The sequence below is a fragment of the Elephas maximus genome, chromosome 16 (genome assembly GCF_024166365.1).
Source record: "Elephas maximus indicus isolate mEleMax1 chromosome 16, mEleMax1 primary haplotype, whole genome shotgun sequence".
In the NCBI taxonomy this organism is placed as follows: Eukaryota; Metazoa; Chordata; class Mammalia; order Proboscidea; family Elephantidae; genus Elephas; species Elephas maximus.
In genome coordinates, this window is record NC_064834.1 from 43,099,418 (window position 1) to 43,118,404 (window position 18,987).

At 40.9% G+C, this 18,987-nt stretch overlaps 1 protein-coding gene and 1 pseudogene across 2 annotated transcripts in view; both read left to right on the plus strand.

The window, feature by feature from the left end:
- Positions 1 to 296: 296 nt before the first annotated feature.
- The window catches only part of TNKS2 (tankyrase 2), a 61,287-nt gene continuing 42,596 nt past the window's right edge, over positions 297 to 18,987 (plus strand). The window contains exons 1-6 of one of the 2 annotated variants that reach the window (XM_049855713.1): positions 297 to 820; positions 12,069 to 12,293; positions 14,285 to 14,380; positions 16,700 to 16,736; positions 16,907 to 16,982; positions 17,551 to 17,645. In XM_049855713.1, coding sequence (XP_049711670.1) covers positions 622 to 820; positions 12,069 to 12,293; positions 14,285 to 14,380; positions 16,700 to 16,736; positions 16,907 to 16,982; positions 17,551 to 17,645 — 728 coding nt within the window. In that variant the 5' untranslated portion in view covers positions 297 to 621. The remainder of the gene's footprint in view (positions 821 to 12,068; positions 12,294 to 14,284; positions 14,381 to 16,699; positions 16,737 to 16,906; positions 16,983 to 17,550; positions 17,646 to 18,987) is intronic. The other variant, XM_049855712.1, reaches the window with a different exon arrangement.
- Positions 14,392 to 16,263, plus strand: LOC126059787 (barrier-to-autointegration factor-like; annotated as a pseudogene).

Genomic DNA, 18,987 nt, shown 5'->3' on the forward strand with positions numbered 1-18,987 from the left:
AAAAAAAGGGAAAACTTTCACACTAAGACTTCCGAAATTCCTATGTCAGGGTAAGACTTTCAAGGGTTCATTTTTCACTGTAGGAAACAGTGAGGAAATTCAGCTCGGAAAGTTCACTCACTAAGAGAGAAAGTACGGCTGTTCAGCTTCACCAAACCTCACCACAAAGATGGCGGTGGGGCGAAGCCCCTTTTCTCGCCGCCAAGGACTCTCGCCTCACATTTCCCACAAACCCCTCCGTGCGGCCCGGCTCTCCGAAACCCGCCCGGCCGGTCTACCGCCACTGCGCACGCGCGAGGCTACGTCACGTGCGCTCCTGGGTCTCCGCGGAGCTGGCAGGAGTGGCCCTGCCAGCTTCCGCCGCCGCGTCGCTTCAGAGTTCGGACAGCGCGTTCGTGTTGCCTCCGTCACCGGGGGGCAGCCAGGCTGCACTGGGCCGATTGGGGAATCGCACAGCGACTAGACCGTGGGACTGCGTGGGGGCCAGTGACAGCGGGGAGCCGAGCGTCCCGGGCCCTGAGCGCGTCTCCTCCCGGGGGCCTCGCCCTCCTGCTCGCGGGGTCGGGGCTCCTGCTGCCGTTGCTGGCGCTGCTGCTGGCGGCGGCGGCGGCGGCCAGGATCATGTCGGGCCGCCGCTGCGCCGGCGGGGGCACGGCCTGCGCGGGCGCGGTGGTAGATGCAGTGGAGCCGGCCGCCCGCGAGCTGTTCGAGGCGTGCCGCAACGGGGACGTGGAGCGAGTCAAGAGGCTGGTGACGCCGGAGAAGGTGAACAGCCGCGACACGGCAGGCAGGAAGTCCACCCCGCTCCACTTCGCCGCAGGTAACCGGGGCAGCGCCGCCTCGCCTTGCTCCGGACGCCACCTGCGCCTCCTCCCCAAGCTCCGGGGCCCTCAGGCCCGGAGACCAAACACAGTGCTCCTCTGTCCCCAGCCTTTCCCCCCAGGACGCCGGTCTTGGAGATCTCGCTCTTATTGAGTGGGGATTGAGGGGATTGGTGGCTGGGGGGAGCGTGCCGCGCTCGCTGCAAGTTTTTTGTTGTTGTTGCTTTGGCTTTGTTTTGTTTTACAGTATCAACAATACATGTACCAACTTCCGGTCTTGCTATTCTAATAGGCCTGTACACACAAGCAAGAGTAGGAATGTAGTAAGCCTTGTGATTTGAAAAACTATTTCCAGAATCTACTGTTTTCTTGCAAGTTCCGCAGCCGAGTTGCAAGCTCTCTTACCATTCCTTGGGTTAAGGTTTTAATGTTGTTGGTTGCCATAGAGTGGATTTCGTCTTATGGTGACCCCATGTGTGCAGAATAGGACTGCTCCGTAGGGCTTTCAAGGCTGTGACCTTTCCGAAGCAGATTGCCAGGCCTGTCTTCCTGGAGACCCTGGGGGGTTCAAACCGCCAACCTTTTGGCTGGTAGTGGAGCACTTAACCTTTTGTGCTACCCGGGGACCAAGGTCTTAAAGGCCTCTGTAAAATTCAAGGAAGTTATTTAGTAGGACTGGCTTTCTTGGCAGTTGACATATAAGCGTTAATTGGTCACCACTCATTAGCAAGCCTCTGGAGAGAATATTAGTGAAAATAGGTAAGTTTAGGAGAACTGAGATCTGACTTAGACCAGTTGGCCTTGTTAAGTCTCTGCCATACACAAAAGTTGAGCTGGAAAGTAGGATGAGAGTAGAGATTGTGTGGGTAGGCTAGCTGGAATCTAGAATTTAGGTTGAGATTAACTTTGCTCCGTCCTGAGGTTCAGATTGTTTGAATTTCTTTTAACATTTATTAAGTTCACTTTACATAAACGTGTGTTAAATTTAATTGAAAATTTTAAAAGAACTAGACTTACTTACATAAAGGAGTTAAGGTTTTCACTTTGAGAAAGATTGTGACTGTCTCTAATTATCAAGTGAGCCATGCATGATTGAAAGCGAGAGTAGGTTCTCATACCTTTGATTATCCTGGTTTCTTATTTCGTGTATTACATGATAATTTTAAATAATTTTTTTAAAAAGTAGAGGGATACATTTTAAAGCATTCCCGATCTTTTGGGGCAGGGGTGATGAGCAAAGTTTTCCTTATTCATAGAGAGTGCTTTTACACATTCTACCGATCGGAGGCAGTCCCTGGGTGGCACAAATGGGTAAGCATTGGACTACTAGCGTAGGAACTACAAACTCAGAGGCGCGCTGGAAGACAGGCCTGGCGAACTGCTCCTGAAAGAGCACAGCCTTCAAAATCCTTTGAAGCAGTTCTATTCTGCACACATAGGGTTGCCATGAGTCTGAATCGACTGGAAGGCAACTAGCAACAACCAGTTGGAGATTTGTTTGCTTTAATCTGCAACCGTTGTAAAATATAAATAGTACCAGGAGGCATAAGGAGCCCTGGTGGTACAGTGGTTAAGGTGATTGACTGCTAACCGGAAGGTTGGTGGTTCAAAACCACCAGTGGCTCCTTGGGAGAAAGAAGTGGCAATCTGTGTCCATAGAGATTTGTAGCCTTGGAAACCCTATGGGGGTCACTGTGAGTGGGAATCGGCTCAAGGGCAGTGGGTACCAGGAGGTATGCTTCCTGATCAGTTTTACCTTTGTTGAGTTCCCACTGTGAAGAATCTTTGAGAGAAGGCGGCTTGGGGGACCACTGGTGGTGGACAGTGGAAGGGGAAGGAAGAAAGGGACTAAAGCCAGATCTCACTTATTTAGCCATTTTGCCTGAAATTTTGATGGTCATTGCTGCCTTCGTTCAGCTAATTTGGATTGCCCTGTTTGAACATGTAGTCAACATTTGAAAAACTGATTTGGCACAGTGTCATAACCAACTGATACCAAAGGGTAGTGTTACTTAGATTCTGTTCACTTGATCTGTGGATAAAAATAACCAAGGAAGATCTTAGTTGCTACCTTTCAAGAATTTGGTATATTAATGAGTTCATATCTGAGAATAGTAATATTTCAAGGTTTAAGGTTGAGGGATTGTTTTATCGACCTTGTTCCCTACCTCCAGCCCACCCCCAGTTCTGTCCCAACATTTCAAGGCACCTTTTACATAGATTTCTTGCTGTTTTTTCAAATTAAAACAGAAAAATTAATATTTTAAGAACCGATCCACCCTACAACTTACCCACATTATCAGGTACAGGTCTTAAGGTTAAGAATTTAAAGTATAAAAAAGGGAGTAATAAAAATTATTCAGAGATCTATATTTCAACTGGAAGCTTTAAAAGTCTACTTTTAAACCTAGGTGTCTAACAGACTTTAAAAAAAAAAAAAAGCTCTGTGAGATCATTCCAAGTGATTAATAAAAGAGAACCTATTTCCTTAATTTTTAAATAAGAACATCCAGCTGCATTTTCTTCTGCTATGTGGTGAAGACAGCTACAGCTGCTAACCAAGAGGTCAGCGGTTCAAATCCGCCAGGCGCTCCGTGGAAACTCTGTGGGGCGGTTCTACTCTGGCCTATAGGGTTGCTATGAGTCGGAATCAACTCGACGGCAGTGGGTTTGGTTTTTGTAGGTAGTGAATTATTAGTGTTAACATGCAGATAAGTGTACTGTTGGAAGTTCAGCAGAGGTGGTGGTACTGTGTAACTGCCTAACTAAGCAGTTTCTTGTGTTTCTCCACTACAGGGTATGCTTTGAAAAACACCCGTTCTTTTTGACTTTTTAGCCAGTTAAAGTTTGGAGTGTTTTTTTAGGGGGAGGCATGTTTTTGGTTTGTTTTGTTTTGATTCCTAGAGAATATTAGGAGTGACAGATCTGTGCAGATCACAGAAAATGAATTGTAATAAAACAGTTTAGAAAAAAAAAATTGGTCTGTCTTTTCATCTAAAAAATTTATTTCAATTTAAAGACTAATCAGTCACCAGCCCCAAAGGAGTTAAGTTCTTCTGTTATTAAAAAAGGTAGTCATAATAAAATAAACAGGATTGTTTCTTCTGTTAGGTACTTTTTATTATTGAACTAGGTAGGTTATATGCTTCTGGATAAGTGTGATTTAAGAAGTTATTTCTTACGAAAACAATTACTCTGAAAATTGTTTCCCCTTTAATCTGCCACCACCACTCTGCCCTTCCCCCATCCGCCACACACAGAGGAAACGAATGATTTTTTTAATGATACATCACAAACTTGCAGAGGCAAGTTGGTAGTAGGGAGGCTGCAGCTCTAATTTTGCTAAAAGCAAGAGCATCTGAAATTCTTGACAGTGAAATTGCCTAGAAAACAGCAGATTTCAGTGAAGGGAACTGCTTCTGTGAACTTATTTCTGAAAAAAATGAAGAGATGACAAACTTTGGAGAAAGTCATCTTAGTGTCCATTGGAGCAAAACAATGAAATACATAGCATTCCCTGGAGTCTTGAAACTCTGCAAGAAGGAATGGTAGAATTCTGTGGTTTGATAGTCTTAAATATTCTTTAACGTCTGCAGAGAAGTATTATCTAGTAAAGAAAAAATATAAAACCTTTTATTAGATTCAAGGAGTCTAGGTATATATATAAAAAAAAAAAAAACCCATCGCCATTGATTCAGTCCTGACTCAGCAATCCTGTAGCACAGAGTAGAACTGCCCCATGGGGTTTCCAAGACTGGAATCTTTAGGGAAGCAGACTGCCACATCTCTCTCCCATGGAGCAGCTGGTGGGTTGGAACCGCTGACTCTTTGGTAAGCAACCGACTACTTAACCACTGTGCCTCCAGGGCTCCTTTCCAGGTATGAAACCAAACCGATTGCCCTCGAGTCGATTCCAACCCATAGCAGCCCTGTAGGACAGTAGAACCGCCCCATAGCGTTTCTAAGGAGCAACTGGTGGATTCAAACTGCAACCTTTTGGTTAGCAGCTGTATTGCAGTGCTCCTTTCCAGGTATATAAAAGGTTGTGAAAAGAGAGATGATGTATAGGATATGTTATGGAGAATAAAATGAAAAAGTGCTTGCATCGTAGAGGTCTAGGTAAACAAGGTAACTCTTTGGGGCTGTGTCATGGATTGAATTGTGTCCCCCAAAAATATGTATATTAATTTGGCTAGGCCATGATTCCCAGTATTGTGTGATTGTCCACCATTTTGTCATTTGATGTGATTTTCCAGTGTGTTATAAATCCTACCTCTATGATGTTAATGAGGTGGGACAGGTGGCAGTTATGTTAATGAGTCAGGACTCAATCTACAAGATTGGATTGTGCCTGGAGCCAGTCTCTTTTGAGATACAAAAGAGTGAAGTGAACAGAGAGATACGCGGACCTCCTACCACCAAGAAAGCAACACCTGGAGCAGGATGCATCCTTTGTACCCGTGGTTCCTGCGCAGAGAAGCTCCTAGTCCGGGGAAAGACTGATGACAAGGACCTTCCTCCAGAGCCGACAGAGAAAGCCTTCCCCTGGAGCTACTGCTCTGAATTTGGACTTGTAGCCTACAAGACTCTGAGAGAATAAATGTCTGTTTTTTAAAGCCATCCACTTGTGGTATTTCTGTTACAGCAGCCCCAGATAACTAAGACAGAGTTTGGTACCAAGAGAATGGGGTGCTGCTCTAACAGATACCTAAAATATGGAAGCGGTTTTGAAACTGTGAATGGATAGAGGACGCAGAAGGAAGAACACCAGAGACAGCACAGATGGTGAGAAGCAGCAGCAGAGGACCACATACAGCAGAGCCAGGAGACCAGCACCAGACGGTGCTGGAGCCGACCCACAGAGTGAGAGAGTTGAGCGCCTGTGCACAGGAGTCTTCCTGGTGGAGTGGAGTGCCTCCAGGCACTTATCAGTGGAGCTGGAGAGCTTTGGAACACAACCCAACAGGGCACTTGCAGGTGTGAGGCCTGAGGGGCCGAGAGACCGAGGAACCAGGAAGCAGAAGCTGAAGAGACAAGGAACACAGGAGGCTGAGCTGCCTCAATCTCAAAGGATATGGCTACAATTTCTGGGGTTTTGAAAGATGGAACCATGGCCTCTGGTGTTTCTAAGGGTGAAGTCCCCACGGAGGTGGATTAGGAGAATGGTGCACCTCAAGCCAAGGGAATGGAGTTGCTGTTCCAGTGGGCCTGGAAGGCAGAGCTGAAGCCCAGAGCCAAGGGACCTCCACTCAGAATCTGGAGAGTGTGGCCAATACCTAAAGTCTGGAGGACAGGGCCATTGTGTAATTGGTCTCAGAGAACAGAGGATTATTTTCAAGCCTTAAGGGCTAATGTAATGTGTTCTGCTGACTTGCTTGGTGCCTGTTACCCCATCTTTCCCTCCAATTTCTCCCATTTGTAGTAGAAATGTCTAGGTTGTGCCTGTTCTGCCATTGTACCTTTGGAAAAAGATAACTTGTATTCTAGATTTCACAGATAAAGGGGAATTTTTGGATTTTGGACCTGGGGTTAAGACTTATGCTATGATATGATGAGGTGAATGTGTTTTACATGTGGCAAGGGAATGTATTTTTGGGGGCCAAAGGGTGAAGTGTCATGGATTGAATCGTGTCCCCAAAAAATATGTGTATCAGTGATTCCCAGTATTGTGTGATTGTCCACCATTTTGTCATCTAATGTGATTTTTCTGTGTGTTGTAAATCCTACCTCTATGATGTTAATAAGGCAGGATAGGTGGCAGTCATGTTAATAAGGCAGGACTCAATCTACAAGATTGGATTGTGTGTTGAGCCAGTCTCTTTTGAGATATAAGAGAGAGAAGGGAGTACAGAGTCATGGGGGCCTCATACTACTAAGAAAGCAGCACTGGCAGCAGAGTGTGTCCTTTGGACCCAGGGTTCCTGCACAGAGAAGCTCCTAGTCCAGGGAAAGATTGATGACAGGGACCTTCCTCCAGAGCCAACAGAGAAAGACTTCCCCTGGAGCTGACACCGTGAATTTGAGCTTACAGCCTACTAGACTGAGAAAATGAACCTCTGTTTGTTAAAGCCATCCACCTATGGTATTTCTGTTACAGCAGCCCCAGATAACTAAGATAGGCTGTGTTTGTAGGATGAGGATGAGGATGGCGCAGGACTCGGCAACTTTTCGTTCTGTTATATGTGGGGTTGCTGTGAGTCAGAACCAACTCAATGGCAGCTGACAATAACAACAATTAGGCCATGGAGAAGTAGCCCAATATACATTGGACCAGTCACACTGAACTTGGGTTTTATATTCAATTGTGTGAATTGTGTATAAGAGAGAATTTTATTCAGAGGAGGGAATTGGAATTAGAGCATTTGGAATTTATCCTACAGACAACAGATACAAAGACGGGTTGCTTATTCTTGAGATGAAAGAAGACTAAGGCTAGACTGTGTTAGTGTTTCACATGTGGAAAACCATCACTTAGAAGAGTTAGTAGATAAAGTTTGTGTGGCTTTAGCAGTCAAAGCTCGAACGTGTAGATGAAAGATTACAAGGAGTAAGACTGCCTTTAACAATCCATTCTCCATGGTGCTGGCTGGAAATATCCAAGCAGAGGCTGGGTTGACATCTTTCAGAGATGATTGGGCCAACAGGTCAAAATCTGACTGGTATAAAAAAGTGGAATGAATACCCCAGTGATACAATTGAAGGTTTTGACAACTCAGCTACCAAAAATATGGGAACGTTTGTGATTACTATTCGTATATTTTCCTGAATGGTACTATGAAGGTATCTAATAACTTTACAATAGCATTTCCTTCTGGCTATAGTCCAACATCATAATAATAGAAGATGCACAAGCCATATCCACATTTCATACCTAGGACTACAATTATAGATTATTGTTTTCAGGATTGATTTTTGCTGTGGGAGATAATTAAATCCTACATCAGCAGAAAATCCCAATATTAAACAAAGACCAGTCTATTCAAAGCCATCTAAAACAACAGAATCTTTCTTAGCTCATAAAATCTAGTATATAATAAAGACTTGAGGTACATCTTTTTCCTCAGCTCTTGTTGAACCTGGAGGTAACAGCTAGTTTGGAGTACTCATTTTAGTACTCCTCCATTTAGATTGTCAAAGTTATATCACCCCAGAGGCCATGGCATTTTCCTTTGCAAGTTTCTTCTAGTGTGGCCAATACATACAGATAGTGTATCTCTCCAAAGTTGAGTTGGGCAAAGCCTTCTCCCTTGTATTCCTCATTCTAAAGAAATAAATGTGTAAAAGCTCTTTTGTGGATCTTAGTAAACTAAATTTAATAGTAAATGAGAAGTTTAAAATGACATCCCTCAGAAGAACCTGTCAACAAGAGCCCTGGGTATATGTGTTAAAGCTGAAGGCTGGTTGCTTATACATTCCCTTCTTCCAGACCACAGGAGCTTTCTGTTTTGTGGCTTTTGTTAACATTTTATGTTTTGAACTTTTCCTTCTAACAAAGCCCTGTGTGACACCAGCCTGCTTTTACATTGGCAAGACATCACCATCATTTCATAATGGACCGGTTGTGTCATCAGTGGCCCATCTCAGGGCAACTTCCTGAGTCTAAGTTGGTTTCTCTGTAGTGACTTTAGCTTTCTGGTATCACAACTTTCTAGAAGCCATTCTAATGAAATCATGTTTCCAGTGTAGCAGCAAAATATACTGTTAACAATAATCATAGTTGACAAGACAGTTCCTGGGACTCCTAAAACTGGTGGCACCTAGATGTTAATGAAATTTGACAAGAGGGAAATTAAATAGACTGGTTTTCTCAGTGGTCACAAATCAACTCTGTGCTTTCTCTGCGGGTCTTCTGCTTGCTATTCACACAAAATACTCAACATTCATTGAATATTTATCAAGCTGCACTGTGTGTCAGACACTGGCCTTGCCCTTATATAAATGGTGATGAGCAGAACATAGTACCTGTCGTAAGGTGACACAGTGTATTGATCAGTAAATCTACCTTCCAAATATCCTGCTTTGCTTCACTGTCAGTGCTTTATGTTGTTATTGTTGTGTGTGCTGTTGAATTGCTTCCTACTCATAGCAACCCTATTGTACAGAGAAGTGCTGCATGGGATTTCCTAGGCTGTAAGTCTTTACAGGAGCAGATTGCTAGGTCTTTTCTCCCACAGAGCTACTAGTGGGTTTGAACCACTGGCCTTTCAGTTAGCAGCCAAGCGCTTAACCATTGCACCACCAGGATTCCTTAGTACATTCAAATTCAATGTGTGATTTCATCAGGATTTTCACACACAGAGCAGTGATTGGAGATGAGCACCATTTCAGAATTATAAAATAATCCACAATGTGTCCTGATTAGCCATGACCACTAGCTTTAGGCCTCTGGTTCCTATGTAAAGAGGTCCTTAGGATATGGAGGTTCACATTAAATATAAGGATATGCCTATTCATGTTTTACCTGGCCAGTGAGAACATGATCAAAATATACTTTGCAAAGCAGTTTTTCTTCAAGAAATGGGTATTAAACAGAGGAGCTTTGAACTATTCTTGAGACCCTAAGAATGGAGATTTCATCAGGGATTAGCCTTTAGAGTTTGAGAAGCATCTTTAAGTTTCACCAAACTCCCAACAGTGGGAGATTTTAATTTGAAATAGCTACCTACTGAATAATTTCTTTAATTCCAAGAAGTGGCTTCAAACATGAAAAATCTGACACCCTTCATTTACTGACTCAGGACAGCAACATAACCTCCACTCACATGTAATAGTCTGTCCAGTGAAAACATGTTGATCTCTGCTGTCAGTCTGTAGGCTGGTTTCAAACATCTTAATGGCTAGGGAACCCTGTTGATACAGACTCATTGAAGTAGAAGTCACTTGTGTCTTGGATTGTCAAAAACTGTGTCAACAGAATTGGTTTGACCCATTCTACCCACATCTCCTCTTCAGTTAAAACTTCACTTTCAGTATTCAGTCATAGTCAATGTTGAAACTATCTTTTTAACAGTTAAGCAGCCATCTTTTCCTCCCAGTGATATTTTGACAGAAGGCAACTACTTGACCTTTCTTCAGCTGGATCATCAATCCTGTGGAACAGACATCTTCCTAGTTTTTATGCTATCTTTTGATGTTCCACTGTAGTTATTTCTCTGCCTTCCTTACTGTCCTTTTTGGGGGAGCTAGCCTGTAATAGTCACCATTTTGATTACTTCAGATGTGTGGATTGCTGCTGAAGAAATAGTGATACTTTTTCTGCAAGTGTTTGGGTACATGAAGTAACTTTCCAAAGGGAGAGATACCTTTACTAATTTTTCTTTATTTCTTTATTCTGAATCCTTTTCTCTTATTTTCTAATTTAAAGAGTCCTGAAAGTATTTCCTCCAGGTGGGTGCTGAATGGCTGGGATACTAAAATCACTGATTGAGGTAACTATGGATAGTTCACCTAGGAAGGGACAATATGATCAGCAGTGTGGGGGCAGGCCTGACAACAGGTTTGGCCTTTCCATCCTTGAAATTTTCCTCCTTGATTTCTGCAATACCATTCTTTCTAAGTTTTACTTCTCAGGCTCCTTTTTTCATACCATAATATATTCAGCAAATATCAAGGAATTGCTAATTATAATTTATGATAAGTGCTGGGGATACTGCTGTAAAAAAAAAAAAAAAAAATCCCTACTTTTATGGAGCCTGCATTCTAGTGGGTGAAAGGAGGAGACAGACCAAATAAATAGTAGAGTGTTTAAGATACGGGTGGGCTGAATGGATTGCTTTAGATAGGATAGTCAGGGATAGCCTCCTGTCTTAATTATCTGGTGCAGCTATAACAAAAATATCACAAATGGATGGCTTTAACAACAGAAATTTATTTTCTCACTGTTTTTTTTTTTTTTTAGAAGGCTAGAAGTTCAAATTCAGGATGCTGGCTCTGGAGAAAGGGCCTTGTCTCTTCAGCTTGTTTCCTGGTTCCTTGGAGATCTCCATGTGATTTGACATCAGTCTTCCCCCATCTCTGCTTCTCTCACTTTCTTCACACTCCCTACATAAATCCTGCCCATTTACGTAACAAAGACAGCCTAGTCCCAAATGCGATTATAACCACAGGCATAGAGGTTAGGATTTGCAACATGTTTTTGGGGACCACAGTTCAATCCATAACACCTCCTTAAGGTGACATTTAAACAGACAAAACACTGAGTAAAAGCTAGGGATGGGAAGAGCATTCCACTCAGAAGGACATCTTATACCAAGTCCCTGAAGGATTTCTGGCATACTTGATGAACTGAAAGAAAGCTGGATCGTAGTTGAGAAAGGCAAGGCAGTATGAAATAAAGTTAGAGAAGTAGGTGAGGCTGTTGAAGAGTGGGAAGTGTTTGTACTTTGGGCTTTCAGTCACTTTTTTCGTAACCATCTGTCTTAGTTATCTAGTGCTGCTATAACAGAAATACCACAGGTGGATGGCTTCAACAAACAGAAGTTTATTCTCTTACAGTCTAGTAGACACAACTCCAGATTCAGGGCATCACTCCAAGGGAAGTAAGGCTTTCTCTCTCTTGTCAGCTCTGGAAGAACGTCCTTGTCATCAGTTTTCCCTGGTCTAGGATGCAGGAACCTTGGGTCCAAAGGACATGCTCAGCATCCAGCCCTGCTTTCTTAGTGGTGTGAGGTTCCCATGTCTCTCTGCTCACTTCTTTCTTTTATATTTCAAAAGAGATTGACTCAAGACACAATACAATCTTGTAGGTTGAGTCCTGCCTCATTAACATAACTGCCGTAGTCCCATCTCATCAGCATCACGGAGATAGGATTTACAGCATATAGGAAAATCACATCAGAAGACAAAATGGTGGACAATCACACAATACTGGGAATCAAGGCCTAGAAAAACGATATACATACTTTGGGGGGCACAATTCAATCCATGATACCATCTGAGGCATTGGAGAGATTCTTTGGTTAGCAACTCTGTAGGACAGGGTAAATCTGCCCAGTGGGGTTTCCAAGGAGCAACTGGAGGATTTGAAATGGTGACTTTTTGGTTAGTAGCTAAGCTCTTAACTACTGCACCACCAGGGCTCCCGTTAAGGTTGGTTAGTGATATGTTTCAGGTCACCTTCATCAAGGAATTCTTGAGTTGTTAAATCTGTTATTTTCTATCCAAAAACAGTGTTGCTTGTACTTACTGATTCTGATTTGATATATTTCCTTTAGAAAACTCAAATATAGATAATTTGTTGTCTTCCAGGTTTTGGGCGGAAAGATGTAGTTGAATATTTGCTTCAGAATGGCGCTAATGTCCAAGCACGTGACGATGGGGGACTTATTCCTCTGCATAATGCCTGCTCTTTTGGTCATGCTGAAGTTGTCAATCTCCTTTTGCGACATGGTGCAGACCCAAATGCTCGTGATAATTGGAATTATACTCCTCTCCATGAAGCTGCAATTAAAGGAAAGATTGATGTTTGCATTGGTAAGATTTTTTAATTTCCCAGAATTCTCCTGCATCTGTAACTATTCTGAGTCTAGGTTAATTCATTCATTAGTGTGGTCACATTCTGCCAGGCTTAATTTAAATATTTACCAACACCTAATGATTTATTTAACTACTATTTACTGTGTATGGCACTGACTCATAAGTTCTTTGGAGAATAAAGTACAAAGTTCCCGTTCTCTAGAAACTTGTATTCTCTTGGGAGATAAGACAAAAAGAACCAAATAAAGGCATAGCAAGCAGGGAGTATTAAGAGACTAAAGAATGCAGTGACTTGGCCGGAGTCAAGTCTCTACTTCCTAGAGCCTTTCTAGGAAGTAACACGAGAGAGGTTGCGAAGGTAGGGAGGAATTTCTTCATAAAAAGCTTTAAATTCCAGGTCGAGGAGCTTGATATTTGTTATGTAGGCAGTGTGGAATAATTGAAGATTTTTGAGGAGGGTAATGGTATGATGAAAGCAGTGTATTTTAGAAAGAGTTATCTGGTAGGGGGTTACGTAGGGCATATGACATCAAGGAGACTAGTTGGGAAACTGTAGAGTAACCAGGTGAAAAATGGTGAGGACATGAACTAGAGTTATTGTAGAAGAACAGATAAAGGAGCACTTGAAGGAAAAATTTATCAGTCATTTGGAATTCTTAAACTAACACATGAAATAGGATTTGCCTGACAATTTGGTCACAATGCCAGAAAATTATAATTGAGAAGGTTGGCTGTTTCAGAATTTTCAATAATCTGGTCTTTACTTTTCTGAGCCTACCAGATTCAGGAATGTTGGACTCATTGCTACCTTAGTTCTCTTATTCCCTGATGCAGAACAGTTAAAACCTTTGAGACAGTTAGAAAGCCAGTTATGTGCATTAGGAAAGGCCGAGGGGCTCCATGGTGTTGTTAGGTGCTGTTGAGTTAATTCTGACTCATAACAACCCCATGTGACAGAGTAGAACTGCCCCATAGGGTTTTCTAGTCTGTAATCTTTATGGGAACAGATTTCCAGGTCTTTCTCCAGTGGAGCCTTTGGGTGGGTTCAAACCGCCAACCTGTTGGTTAGCAGCCCTTCAGGGGCTCCATACTAGACTTAAGTTGTTCCCCCCAAAAATCCCAAATCACTATTCATCAGCTTAAATTAGGTAATTTCTAAAGGTAAGAAACAGATTATCTAGTTACTCTGCCCAGTTTACTCCTTTTCTATTATATTAAGTTCAAATTGCCCTCAGCTCAAATCTGTTCTTTGTACCGCTTCTGTTGATGAATTTATTCTGCTTATGGAGAGATGATGACTGATGACCTCACAGAATTTATTGAAAGCATAAGAGCCACATGTAGTTTTTTTTGTTTTTTTAAGAATTTACTTAAGCAGTATTTTTTTTAATCCCATATATCCCTATTCCTCGGCTATCTATAGCTTTAGGAATTTCATTTCCTCATGATAGAACAGTCTTTGTAACATACACAGTGTTCTTTTGAAAATTGAAGGAAATGAGAAAACAAGCTTTCAAGCAAACTTGCCTTTTCTTACACATTTTTAAGTGTCCTTAGTCACTTGTCACCAGCTCTATAAGTAGTAAAGGAAAATCCGGCATTGAACTTCTGGGGAAACTTGTTTAATATGTCTGTTTAGTACATTAAGGAGCCTTGGTTGCACAGTGGCTAAGAGCTCAGCTACTAACAAAAGGTTGGCTGTTCACACCCACCAGCCACTCTGCAATAGAAAGTTCTAGGGCAGTTTCTTCTCTGTCCTGTAGGGTTGCTGTGAGTGGGAATCAACTTGACTACAACGGATTTTATTTAGTGCATTAAACAATGGAATATCTTAAATATTGTTACCTTTAAAATATAACACCACGATATCAGGCTATGAAGTGTTTTTATGTAACTTTGAGACTTCTTCTGGACCAGAGTATTTGAGAAAATGATTAAAACCAGATTTTCGTGACTACCATATGAAAGGCGGTGTTGCTATTTTGCAGTACTCTTACAGCACGGAGCTGAGCCAACTATCCGAAATACAGATGGAAGAACAGCGTTGGATTTAGCAGACCCGTCTGCCAAAGCGGTGCTGACGGGTAAGTCTGTGTACTCGCTTTGGTTATTCCAGGGAGAATATAGAGAACAAGATGCTAGGTAAATAGTCTGTCTCCTGCGGTTAGTGACCTCAACTAGATTTTTAAAGTAGTGTCAGTCAGCTGCTATTGTTTTCCACATCTAGACAGTTAACATTTGATTCTTGCCTAAGAAACATAAAGCTTTGTTTTTTCTCTTTCTGTATTGGTATTTAAATTTGTCATTGCTCTGTTGGGGGTGAGCAGAGAGTGATAGGTAATTGTGTTACTATCATGTATTCAGAATATTTTTTTTTAATCCTTGAGTTTTTTAGATAACTTATGCTTACCCCTTAATATGCTATTCTTTTTTTTTAAGTATATTTTGATCATTTCTGACAGAATCCTTTCAAAGAGCACTAACCATTCTCTTGCTTTTTTAAAGAGGGTGAAGAGTGCCTATTGTACTCTGCTGTAACATAGTTATATCCTTGGGACCCATTAAGATATGTAAGGCTCTCGATCTCTATTCATTTTTGATTAGCAAGCTTTGATGAGTCGTAGTATCTATTTCACATGTTTCTTCCTTGTCAGTGTGCTTTCCTGTTAAGCAGCCCTCTGCCATAATTTTTACTGGATTCTTACCTGCCGTGAGGTGAACTTTACAATATGTGTAATCTAATAGGCAGGCAAGAGTCTGAGAGATCCTCCTGTGAGCTTTTTGTGCTTGTGCTTTGTGATATTTCTTCAGAAAATTTAGACTAGTCCCCCAAAAGACTTCTAGAAACATGAGCTATTTTATATCTCAATTCAGTGTTCATTTCTTCCTTCACTGTTCCATGTTTCTATCTTTTTAAAAAATCTTGAGGCTCAAAAGAAGTCTTGCCCTGACAGCCAGTACACAATTCTTACTGTAGGCAGCAGTTTGAGTTTGGTTTCAGCAAAACAATAAATGCTCTCTCTTATATTAAACTGTTAATTTAAATTTTATTGATTTTATAGTTTTTTTTCTTATAGTTTTTGCGTTCATTTATAAATATAAAAGCTGTAAACAAGGTACCAGCCAGGTGGTGGGAGGAGCAATTATGGATTAAGCCTGATCAAGATGACAACCTCCCAAAAGCATTGAGACTTCATGGCAGGGCCCGTGAAGGGCCTGGCTGAGATTGGTGAAGTCTTATGCAAGAAGCTAGAGGAAAGAGACATTGACAAGGCCTATTTGGTCCTTGGCCAGTTTAAAGAAAGGTGAAGACCTCTTACAGGAATGGCTCAAGGACTTATGTGGTGCCAATGCCAAGCAGTCCTGGAACTGCTTTGGGTGCCTTTGGGAGTGGTGCCACACTTTCTTGTGATGCTCTCCAGGAAGCCCCCAGGCCCCAACATTGAGTCTCCAGAGTTTGCAGCCGAGTGAGGACTCATTCCCTGTCCTCTACAAAGGAAAAGATAGCTGTTGTCATACTCACCTCCAGCGTACTCCAGGGTCTTTTGGGAGCTCTCTCCCCTCACCATTTTAACTTATTTGGAAATTCTCACTCTTGCACACGTTCCCCTTCCTTGTCCTTCCTGTGCCAGTTCCATGGCGACAGTTTGCAGCTTTCTTGAGTGGAGTCCTGGCCCCTTCCCTCACTCTCGCCCTTACCTCTGGTCTGTTTTATTGCCATTTGGCTCCTTTTTTGGCAGAGCAGTCATTGTCCATGTAAAGTTTTTTAAACCAAGAAAGTGGCCTTGGGGAAAAAAAAAGCTATAAACAAAGAGTTTTATTTAATTTAATATTTTTGTAAACATTTGTAGTTATTAAAGTATTATAAAAAAAATCTTAGTGTTTAAAAATATTCTGGATTCATAGAAATGTTAATGATTGTGCTCAATTGGTGACACTGTAGATTTATCTTTTATAATTTCTATAATGTGAGTGTACTAAGCTTTGCATAGTTTTGCTTTTGAAAGAAATTATTGATGCATTTTGTTCCAAAAATACCATACTCATTTTAGGAATTTTGAGGAGGAAAAAAAGAAAAGGAAAAACATCTCCATAATCCATATTCCTTCTGGGCTTTCCTTTTCTGTGCATATTGTTTTTGTGTAGTTGTCGTCATGCTTCATTATATAATACTGAATCATTCCTTTTTTTGTTTATCACAATAAAGGTATTCCATGTTCTTCATAAATATTTTTAAGCTGCATGATATTCTCAGTAACCATTTTCCATTTATTGGAAATTTATTTCCAAATTTACCTACCTTAACTATAGCTCAGTGAACATCTTTGAGCATAAAATTGTCATTACTTTTGTAATTACCTTTTTTTTTTAATTTCTGCTAATTTTTTTTTCCTAATTCACAGGTGAATATAAAAAAGATGAACTCTTGGAAAGTGCCAGGTGTGTACTAGTGCTATAAATATGTACCATGAATAATACTTCATCATTTAAAATTTTTCTTTATAATAAACTTCAAAAGAGAATGATTTTTTTTTAATCAACACGTACATCTTGCCAGGTAGGATCTGATAAAGAATACCAATTGCTAATATGTATCGTTTGTGTTCTAGGAGTGGCAACGAGGAAAAAATGATGGCTTTACTTACACCATTAAATGTCAATTGCCATGCAAGTGATGGCAGAAAGGTACTTCTTTTTACAACTAGTTTTGTGCTTATCTTCTGGTACCATGAAGATGCATTTATCTTATTATAAATTAAATCATATTTGAAGAGAGTGCTGATGTTTTCTTTTAACCAGTAATTCAGGATTAATCCTTATACTTCAGTAAAACTTTATTGATAATAAACATTTAGTTGCTTGTGTCTTATGTGCAGTAGTGAATTTATAAACTTGTATACTGTGCCTTCAATATGTTGGATTTTATAAATTGGTAACAGCTTTTGTTGTGTTGTGGTTTGCTGTTGTTGTTGTTGAGAATATACACAGCAAGACATAACCAGTTTGACAGTTTCTACATATACAATTCAGTGACATTGATTACATTCTTCAGGTTGTACAACCATTTCATCCCCTTTTCTGAGTTGCTCCTCACCTGTTAACATAATGATAACAACTATTTATTTACACAGTGATGTTTAAGTTTTTATTCTGAGTTGTCTAGTTTTGTATTTGGGTTTTTACTTTTTCATACATTTTTAAAGCTAATATTATTTGACTTTCATTAATTTATTTAATTAATTTAACATTTCAGTCAACTCCATTGCATTTGGCAGCAGGATACAACAGAGTAAAGATTGTACAGCTGTTACTGCAGCATGGAGCTGATGTTCATGCTAAAGATAAAGGGTAAGCATTTGAACAAAAACAAGGATGCCTTAAATGTTATTCTTACGAAAATCTTTGTGGCCTCATAAAAATAGTTTCATCATATTTTTTACCAAACAGCATTAAGTTAACATTTTTTGAGTTTGTATAATTTGCAGATTGCTCTGAGGGTACAAATAGTTATAAAACATTAAGCCCACCACTTATAGAACTTACACTGCAGTTTAAGAGGCATGGAAAGACACCTAACAGTACAAGGAGGTCTCTGCTAAGTCCCAGGTGATAAATAAAGAGGGATAGTACTATAGGAGTTCCTAGAAGGGAATTGGCAGTGATAGCTGGGAAAGCCTTCAGGAGAATGTAGTACTTGACCTGGACCTTAAAGGCAGACCTCAATTAAAGAAAGCAGAGTTTGGGGAACATCACTCTGAAAGAAAATTGCTTTGAGTGAAGGTGCTAAAGCACATAGTACAGCAGGTTTAGGAAACAGTGATTAGACCAGCTTGACTGAAGCAAATGATTCACATAGGGGAGAAATGAAGATTAGGGTTGGCGTAATAAGAGAGAAACAGGCTTTAGAGAACTTGATATTCCAGCCTAAGGAATTTAAACTTCATTCTCTGAGCCCCAATAGCCATTGAAGGATCTTAAGCAAGGGGAAGAATATACTAGAAAAGAAGAGTTTTAAGAGGAGCGTTCTGACAGCAGTGTGTAGGGTAGACTTGAGAGGGAGGAGACTAGAGGCAAAAAAGGTAAATTGGGAGAGCGAGCATTATATGGATTCAGATGTAATAAGGATCTATAATGGTGGCAGAAGAGGTGCTACTGGTAGAGGTGGCCAATGAAATAGAAAGTGTAGATGCAAGAGATAGTACAAAGAAAGAGTGGGTAAGATTTATTGATTGTCTGGACATAATGAGACAGAAAGGAATAAAAAGATTACTACATTTCAGACTCTGAAGCTGAAAGAGTGAGACCCAGTGATAAACATACTGACTTCCAGGAAGGAAAATTATTTTGGGGGAAAACATGTTGAGTTCACTTTTAGAACTCTTGGTTTTATGAGATGATGATGGGAATTCAGATGGAAGTGTCTAGTAAATAGTTGGGGATGAAATTGATGTTTAAGAGAAAGTAAGGAATCATGTGAGCAGAAATGGTGAGGAAAGCCATGAGCCTTTAAAGAAAGATGAAATAGAACTAAAGATTAAACTGTGCTGAGGCCATCATGATGGTGGCTATGGTAATTGGTGAGAGATCCCCAAAGGGAAGAAGAAGCTGAAAGGTAGAAGTCAGAATTTTAAGGTCCTGGTGTACCTTCCTATGTAAAAAATTCTCCTTCAGTTGCCATTGTAAATGAATT